This window comes from Branchiostoma belcheri, unplaced genomic scaffold, assembly GCF_001625305.1.
Source record: "Branchiostoma belcheri isolate BF01 breed outbred unplaced genomic scaffold, Haploidv18h27 scaffold52, whole genome shotgun sequence".
In the NCBI taxonomy this organism is placed as follows: domain Eukaryota; kingdom Metazoa; phylum Chordata; class Leptocardii; order Amphioxiformes; family Branchiostomatidae; genus Branchiostoma; species Branchiostoma belcheri.
Window position 1 is genome coordinate 380,521 of NW_017804154.1, and position 10,107 is coordinate 390,627.

At 37.1% G+C, this 10,107-nt stretch overlaps 1 protein-coding gene across 1 annotated transcript in view; it reads right to left on the reverse strand.

Moving 5' to 3' along the window:
* The window catches only part of LOC109480643 (plexin domain-containing protein 2-like), a 22,064-nt gene extending 12,668 nt beyond the window's left edge, over positions 1-9,396 (reverse strand). The window contains exons 1-4 of the mRNA XM_019782874.1: positions 9,298-9,396; positions 7,114-7,251; positions 3,862-3,931; positions 59-181 (exon numbers count right to left, since the gene is read on the reverse strand). Coding sequence (XP_019638433.1) covers positions 59-181; positions 3,862-3,931; positions 7,114-7,251; positions 9,298-9,396 — 430 coding nt within the window. The remainder of the gene's footprint in view (positions 1-58; positions 182-3,861; positions 3,932-7,113; positions 7,252-9,297) is intronic.
* Between the last annotated feature and the right edge of the window lie 711 nt (positions 9,397-10,107).

Below are 10,107 nucleotides of genomic sequence, written 5' to 3' on the forward strand. Positions count from 1 at the left end.
ATTTATAAATATATACGCATATGACGTTCCATGCTGCGAATTCAATGTGTTTACTCACCGCTATCTTTGTATCTAACAGACGCAAACTTGTCCAAACTGGAGTCCAGTCGGGGATCAGACAGAGGGGCGATGTACTGGGTGTCCGTGACGTAACTCGGGTACGGTCCTGTATTTATATATCCTAGATAATGTACACATGGGAAACATTAAAAATATAATTTCATCATTCATAAATGAAGATATTTGTAGTACACACTTAAACACTGTGTTATGTATAGATCACAACAAAACAATAGAATACAGATAACGTTGCATATATTGTCAAGTAACTACAACTAAGTAACTGCAACTGGCGGCATGCTGTTCACATGCATACTGGTGCGTTGGGCTGAGCTCATACACTGTCGTGTACCAAGTAGGAGACGACTGAAAAAGAAATCGAGTTTGTTTAAACAAAAAAATTTAATTATTATTTAATCAAAATTAAATGATAATTTAAATAATTTTAATGATTTAAATGATTAAACTGATTTAAGTAATCAAAATTAAATAATAATTTAAATTATTTAAATTATTATTTAATTTTAATTTTTATCTTCATTATTTTTTGTTATGTTTCATTAAAATTACAACCAAAACAAATGTGAAACATAAATTCCACGACCTTATACCTTCGCAGATGATGTTATCATTTACGCCATACAAATTGTGAATGTTTCACAAATTAGTTATATAATTCAGATATCATTTGAATGAATTATATCAGTTGATCATATTCTCTACCGAAGGACAGCCTTATCTTAACGAAGAAAGGTATTCTAGCATTTCCCCATATATTATGCAAATGATGTATTGATTTGAGTAAGTCATGTTCACCTTCAGTCAACTTCCGAATGCGGTGTGAAATTCTCAGCAGTTATCATTATGGATTCATAGCACTTTATGATGAATTATGCAATTAAAAAAGGTTGGTAAAGAAATTCTGTTCCTGTAGCTACGTTTATACTAACATAGAGGGATATTCTTTATTCCCATACACTGTGGTTTGACTTCACAATTGCATATATTTCATGAAAGAGACGGTCTGTAGACTTGAGAGTGTGTAGAATCGAGTTAAGACCCAAAATATTAACTATGTGTGCCCACTTACATAGGAATCAAAGGAAGAGTCTATTCTTGAATAAGGGAGACAATTTTGCACAGGGGCCAATGATGAAAAATTTCATTTTTTAGTGGATTTTTTTCGGAATGGGCTCATGGGGTCACTGGATGTTCATTGTTCTTTTTTTTCTATTCAATCGTGGGATGCGGTGATTATGAAAAAAGTAATTTTGTTTTGAACTGTTTTGGACTGATCCATTTCATATGGGTTGCATCTGGAATAGTCTATTCTTGGATAGAGGGGAAAGTTTACATTTTTCATAATTTTCGTCAAATTGTGAAGGCTTTAAATCAGACTGGGACACCTGGGAAATGTAGTTGACTTTGGGCAAAAAATTATTTTAATATGTTCCACTTTTTCACATGGGTTAGTTTACAAAAATCGAATTTCGAATGGGGAAAGAGATGGTGTGAACTATGCTATATTTGCTCTCGAACAAATATTGGCGTTTTAAGCGTGCAAGTAACTTTCTGCTTTTATTTATGGCAACAGACACTACTTTTAATAACGTTAACCCCCGGGACACGGGTGTTGTTAAGAGGCTGGTTAGTTCGGCGTCAGCAGGAAGCAGCGATTGCCTCATCAGTGTGTCAGCATGTGGGGTATGGAAAGTAGATTATGAAAGTGTGAAGTAATTAATGTCATGGTATTCCCTTGTTAGATTTAGTTTGTTGCATTGTAGCCTGGGAAGGAGAAAATGAGGTCAGCTTCACGAGTGGGGAGGGAGAGTGTTAATATCGTATCGGCAGTATGTATGTATGTTGGAAAGCTGTTGGAAAAATGTGCCTTTGTTGTTTATAATTATAATTAATAATTAGTTGTCATAAATTAAACATAGAAATAGGTCGAAACAAGACAAGACCACATCACTAAAGGTCCATTTTGTCCAAATATGATTGAAAATGAGAACCATTTTATAATGGAGTGTACACTATACACTGATAAGCGCCTATTGCTGTTCACCTTTCTTTCCGCTTGCTCAATTGATTTCGATACGTTACATCCTATAGATAAATGCAACTAGATAACCAATAGTGTTCAAATAGGAAAATACATTAAAGAATGTTTCGATTTTAGAGAGCACATTTAAGAGAATAGTTAACCTTTATTGTTACATCATACATATACTCTGTACGTCAGATGACGTTATCCACATATGTATTTAGCTTTAGTAGATCTTTAGTTGTAGAAGACCATACAAAAGTCCCTGTACTTTTTGTTGTGTCAATAAGGAATCATCTATTATGTCGTTTTCATGTTTTGTCTGACCCAGATGTTGACAGTTGCACCAACATAATTCTTATGCAACGTCTATCTAGCTATGTCTGTGGGTCCTCTTCTTCGACTCAGTTCTATTTTATTAAAATCCATGCGAATTTGTTGAGTGTTTGTTGATTTATGTATTTCTGGTTTATTTCAACAGGGTAGAAATCTCTAACTCATTGCTATTTAAAAATACTGCTTTTCAGGAATGCCCTGTAATAACAAGTAAAACATGAAAACAATGAAATCGACAAATTAACAATACATAACGTTACAAAGAACCAAGCGTCAAAATGAAATCGTTTACCGTAAATCAATGTCGTTAAGCCAGGTTTGACATTTCAGATTTCTTGTTAGTGTGGAGGTCATCTGAACCTCCTGGCAGAATACAGCAGGGGAGTGTACATGGGTTTATTGAGCACGTCGGCAGAACGTACTGCGCCTGCGCCTCACGGTATTCGTTGGATTTTTGGTCAACGTTGCATTAGAATTTTGCTTGTTGCAGACGATATTTTTTCGACATTACAACTACGCGCGAAATACATTACGGATTTCGCGCAGGTGCAGTACGTTCTGCCGACGTGCTGGTTTATTGTTATTGCTTTTTCTTTACTCAGATTTAAACTCACTTACTCAGTTTAAGACACCCATACGCAAAACAGACAACCTGGTCATTTGATGCCGGAAAAAGTGTTTTAGAATTGCAACTCCAAAGAGCATCGCTAGGTGCACTTTTGTATTGATTACACTAGTTTTGGCCAATCGAATGCCGCTTTTTTTAAGTGCGTCACCGTTCCACGTATGACCATCACGGAATAGACCTTTCTCGTGTTAACAACACCATAATGGTACTCTCTATTCTTCAGAGCAATCACAGCCAGATGAAACATATTATTTCGCAACCAACCATCGGGCAACCATTGGACAAAACTGGAGCTCTTAAGACGTTCTGGGTTGTACTTGGTTATTTTTTTCTGGATACTTGCTTGTCAATTCATATTCTTTGTATTCCCCTTGCGGCGCTATTACGAATTCTAGGGGTTATGAAAAATTTAACCTGTTCTCCAACTCAACAGTTTAAATTTTTCATAAATCTAGGGGTTATCTTAAAAACAAGTAATGTGTGAGCTGATGGGTATTCATTCAAAAGAAATCAAATTTTCCTCTTGCTTTGAGCAAAATATGACCAGAATCTTGAACAATTATCCACTCTTTCTATCATTCCCACTAACACATGGGTTTGTATGGAGGGGCAATACTCAGGTACTAGTTATCAATAGGTCAATTCATGCTTAATCTGTGACTACAATTTACAAATCTGTTTGATTTAGTATCAAGAAAAATGTGGTCTTTAAAAATAACACTACAGCACTGGTCTCTTAAGTTTGCCTTTATATTAAGGGCGCATGTGGGAATATTAAGATATAAAAACTCACCTCTGGTTGAAATTGATATGTTCCTGATGAAGTGTCCGTAAAACTTGAAGTCAAACGACAAACTCACCGGCTGTAAAAAGAAGAAAATATTAACTAGAAAGGAAACATTTGAAAAGCAAATGCATAATGTTTACCTTCGCACGTGGTCTGCTCTGTTAATTCTTACTCAAATACATTCATACATATATGGTCAGACAGGAGTTTAAATCCCTCCTGCTATGAAATTGCAACATAATGTAACCCAATACTAGCTTCCATGGCAACAGACACAACATTAGTTCAGGTCAGAGGTCACTGTTTGGAGAAGAAGAAGAGGAAGAAGAAACTGAGCAAAAACAATATGTTTTCCTTCGGTAAACATAAATAGCAAATACTGCGTTGCTTCGGAAATATGAAAAAGAAAAGCTGCTACCATAAACCCTGCGGGTGATATTGAGACGCCATCGCGCAGACGTGATGTGGTTAACACCGGCGCCATGTCTTATATTGATTTCCGACCAAAAATACAATCAGCCGAAGCTTTTATTCCATTGTTCTGGATAGAAGTTATCGATTCCTCTTCAATTTCCTCAACAGAGCCACACTCGATCAACGGACGCCCAGGCATGCATTGGGTACTGGATATTGTCTATCGGTTTTACTTATCTGATTGCTGTTATAATAAAGTGTTTTAAATATACATCGTATTAGACAAATTGCTTTCTTACCTTACATGTGATCAAATACAGTATCAAATCACCAGGACGCATTAGATAGGAAATTTAATCATGAAGCCTTGAACATTTATTTTCCTTCGTTATAGATCGTTGGTTGCTCGTCTGTCTTCGGGACCTTCGACTCTTCATCTTTGTTATACGATTTTATCATATATGGTTGTGCGTGTCGGTCGTATCTATTGGATATACCAAGTATTGGGTTGATATTAGTAAGGAGATAGAGACATTAGTTACGTTTGCATGCCCTCAGACCGTCAATCTTTCGTAGTTCGTAAGTAAGACGTTTTAAAATGATTTGTAATAAATACGTTAATCTAGACATAAAATATCTATTTTTTATTTTATCATTTCTGGATTGTCACAAAACGTAAACTAAAAAAAAACAACACAATATTGCCAGAGATAAACATAGGTTTGTTTGCATTTTAAGTCAATTCCCGAGCTTCTTGAAGCAGCCCCACCTAGCGACACCCTTACAAACTACAGGAAATGTTGCACGACATCCGTATGGTTCAGTAGGGTCAAACACTAGTCTGCGTCAAGGAATGAAGCCACCGTTTCTATGACATCATTTCATGCAGATTGTAAATACGTGACTCCAGGCTCAGTGGGCACAATACACGTGATTTTTTCTCCATTCAGGTATAGATGGGGAGCCCTGATGAAAAAAAAAATGCTGTTTCTAAAAAAAAAACCGACCCTACAGGCCTAGTATTATATTGGTAAAGCGGGGGTATATTACTGGTGAACTTCCAGATACGTGTAGTTCATTGTATGCTTCTTCTTCCCTTTTCGTGCTAACCTCACTAGTTTGAGGGCTCCAGCACGGTGGGGGTAGGGGTTTTTGATAGAGGTGATCGCGAATGTATAATGTAAATGTATATGTAAATGTATATATATGTTGTGGTATATGTGTTGTGGTCTGCAGCTCCTCAATGGACAGGGGCGCCACTCCCTGTCCGCCACCCAAAGCAGGGTGGCGGTGAGTACCCGTAACTGATGTTCAGAACTACACACTGTTTATGGCATTTTAAAAAGTCACTAGTGTTTTAGCTCTAACAATGTTTTCCGGCATCTTGTTCCACTCCTTTTCTGTTCTGGGGAAAAAGGAGTTTAAGTGATAATTTACTCTTGAAGCTGGTGGATAAAAGGCCAAACTGTTTTCGGTGCGAGAGGGCGCTAGTAGACGCTTACTGTCCAGTGTAGAGCTCCAAATTTTATGAAGCAACTTTAAACTGTCCAGCACAATAAATTGGACTCATTGGACAATAAATTGGACTCAAAATATGACTCTACATTAGACCAAATTATGAATAAAGAGAAATCTTGTCAAGGCTAGAAATTCATTTTGTGAACAAAGGTGCACTAGTGCAGATAAAGTAAAAAGAATGTCAGCCTATTATGTTTCATTTCTAAAACAAGTACTATATCAATGATTTTATTATTTTTCTGACACTTAGATGTTACTTGATTAACGGAAGGTGCCAACACGTATTTTATTTTATTTTATTTTATTTTATTTTATTTTATTTTATTTTATTTTATTTTATTTTATTTTATTTTATTTTATTTTATTTTATTTTATTTTATTTTATTTTATTTTATTTTATTTTATTTTATTTTATTTTATTTTATTTTATTTTATTTTATTTTATTTTATTTTATTTTATTTTAAACAAAGGTGTTACGAATATGCAGGTGTTACGAATAGTTTTAACATCTTAAAATACAAACAATACCGACGACAATATTTGGGTGCACTGGTACACCCACAGAAAAAAAAAAACATTGGGTGTACAGCTCCAAATTTTATGAAGCAAGTTTAAACTGTAATATCCAGCACAATAAATTGGACTCATTGGAATAAGAATCTACATCAGTGCATTACAACCATCCCTCAACAGAGACGGGGGGCGCCACAGACTTTCTGCAACCTATGATCCACTGCTCACAGAGTCACGTGTGTTATCTGCGTGACATCACTTAAGCGTTTGATTGCTCATTCCTTGACAAAGGCTGGAGTTGTATAGTCGAAAATTTGGATGCGTCCAATTTTTGTATTGGATATTACAGTTTAAACTTGCTTCATGATGATTTCTAGCAACACGGATGAACTTTCAAGATAAGCTCCAAATTTATGGTGCACTAAGGTGCAGAAGCACGCAGTATTTTGAGCCTTGCTTGTGACATTCATTTTATTTTATTTATTTATTTTACCAGCAAAATACACTCAGGTTACATTAAAAAAACTTTTTCAGGTAGTGCTGGGCATACAAAATACAAATAACTGACAAACGTTATACATTACAAGAAAAAAACGACATAATTCAAAATGACATACAACAAAGGAACTCACTCATTTTTCACTATACATTCATAGCATCACAATTCCTGACTGAATTGTACCAGCCCCACTGTCTGACGTTGTTTAAGAGACAAGTTATTCCACAGTTGGGGGCCGTAGAATCTTAAGCTCCCCTTGTAGCCGTTCAAATTTGCTACGGGGCAGTTCAACAGATACGGGACCCAGACACACCTTGTTCTGCTTGTGATGTACCGGAGGTGAGCCTGTCCCCACCACCAGCTCGGCGTCTCCACTACCCATGTCCTCCCAGTGAGAGTCTCCGGGCGGGGACACCGGGTAGTACTGGGATATGTAGTACCGGTGGGAATTCTGTCAATAAATAATAACCTTTATTGTACATTATCATATAGACGGATGACGTTGACCAATCAGAAGGCTCCATTCCACATTCCTTATGACGCCGTAATGTCACAAATAGAGTCAAAATCGGGTATTATTCATCCAAATCCATACATTAACAACCCAATAATCACCCGCATATGACCTCAGGTGACCCAATAGAACACCTGTCCCCTGCCTGTGACCCAGATAGAAGACATAGAACGTGAACTCTACCCAGTGACCTCAGGTGACTCCAGATGGAACTATGTTCTATTCAGCATGTGCAACCGGTAAATTGTACATTGTGTCACTTACTGCATCAGTTTGGATAGGCTATCGTGTAAGCTATATGATAATAGCGTTAATTGCCCGCCCTTTCTCGGTGAATATGGTGTGATAAAGCCTTGTCAGTTGCTAAAACCACCTCATAAAGCCACCTCGTTCGCTGCGCTCACTTGGTGGCTTTATTCGGTGGTTATAGCAACTGACAAGGCTTTATCACACCATATTCACCTCTGGGCGGGTCATTAACCCTTAATTCATGCCTGTAGGGCTAAGTACAGGTGAACAGATTAAAAGGTAATTTACATGTTTGTAGTACAAACAGCTCTAAAACTACATTAATCATCATCATCATCTTCGCCGCTGTAGTCATCTGTCGACAATGCGGGCCTCCACCGCTTTCCACTGTCTACTGTCCTGTGCTGTCCTTCGTGTAGTCCATTAATACAGAGGTTCGTCTTATCATTTCTTTTTTACAGGATGATCAGTATAAGAAAGATATTTTTTTTAATATTAGTCAAGTCTTGGAAGTATGGAAACGTACTTGTAATATATCTGAAAAAAATATTTATATCATTACTATATAAACTACAATCAGCGACAAAGTGAACTTCATCTTCTACTTTGTTTGAGCTACAAAATTGGCAGATTCTTTGCTCCAGAGGTGTGCGGTTGTGCCTTCCTGTTTCGATGCTGAGTTTATGACAGCTGATCCGTAGTTGGGTGATGGTGGTTTTTGGACTTTCGTCTGGGATTTTAAGATAATGCACTTCATTATAAGTGGAATTGTCAACGAAACAGTCTTATCACCAGATGTACACTGCAAATAAGATACTTAGCCAAGTGTAATAACAGTACGATTAAAAAAAGGATTTTGAAACTCCACTTTCATTACGACGTTTTTTTTTTCGATATCACAAATATGGAGGTTGGACAGTAATTCTGTTCTCCAAAGCACCAGGCATGGAGCCTTTATTTCACGTGATCCAAACAGTGTTCAAATTGTAGTTTTTACTTATGCTTTATCCAAGACCTGTACTTAGCTTATAATGTCTATTGTAAGTGCCGGACAAGCGAAGAAATAGTCCAGTAAGAGCAGCCCATTTCTCTATACAGTCCCTGTCAAGACCTTCTCCCGACCAACGACCAAGGTTGCCTGAAGTTTCAGAGCAGCCTGACCTAATAAGCTACACCTATTTAAGGCAAATGTGACACTTCTGACCTACTCCCGAACAACAGCCAACCAGTAGCCAAACACGGACCAACCTCCCGACGTCGCTCGAATGTTTTTAACAATTAGCCATAGGCGACAATCCTCCCTGAATCTTTAAATTTTGCAACAAAATTAATCCCAAGCGTCAACGCCAGACCTACTGTGCAGACATTAGGCAACGGTTAATACAATGAGGGCGCGTCACAACCATAAAACATAAAAAGACCTAAATCCATTACTGCTTCCAGGGCGTGTAAAGATACTGTACTTCAAGTTCAAATTAAGTTCATTTTGATTACACTCACAAACACAATAATTGCATTCACATAAAGATCGGACTATCATTGTAGTTTCACTACTAACAAAGACATTCCCACCGCCTTACCGTTCCTGTTATACCACTTAAATTGGGAATTCGTATCATAAGCAAATAATCTGAAACAGTTGCCCGACATACAGTAAACAGTTATATTGAGAATTATCTTAAATCATTCAAGCACAACAATATGACTTGCTAACATGCAGAACTCCAGCCGTACCTGCTGTATAACGGGCCGTGCCGTCTGCGGTGTGTGTTTCTTGGTGACCAGTGTTGGAGCGGGGGTGGTTTTAGGTGAGTTCCGCCGCGCTCTACCCATCGTCGGCTCAACCGCAGATGCTACATAGAGAAGTGAAAAAAGTCAGTATTAAGACTGAAAGACCTTTATTGTACATTTTTGCTCATTGCGAACTAAGTACAGGTCAGACAAATAGCATTGGAAACCAAAATATATCTCTAGTAAGGCTACATATGTACAGGTTCTGCTTCTTCTCGTTTCTTAAGACAGTTGTAAGGCCATGTTGATTTGATTATATGGATGACATCCTCCGGGAGCCCCAAAACTGATGCGCGCGTGCGAATAAAAAAAGTTAAAAAAAAAAAGTTATTTTCATTATGAAATCTACGTGGTCATGAGGGTTGAGCAAATGGCACAGAATATGGTTTGGCGAATAATCTAGTCTTCAAGCTCATTTCTTTACAATTTCGTCTTTTTTGTTTGATTTTGGCATTCTACGACATTGGTATAGTTTTATTAATTTTTTTTGTAACTTATGGTATATTTTTTGCTCATTTTGCAACTGTTTTGTACAATTTACAGTATGGTATTTTTTTTTGGAAACGGCCGAAAATTCATGCGCGCGAGGATGTCATCCATACAATCAAATCAACATGGCCTAAATGTAAGAACAGATGGAGCTTATGTATTGTATATATTTATATGATTGATTGAGTTTTCTGAGGAATGTGGATTTTTCTGTCTAAAATTCTAAAACTAGGGAAATAATCTTGTATTTAATTGAAGAGAATC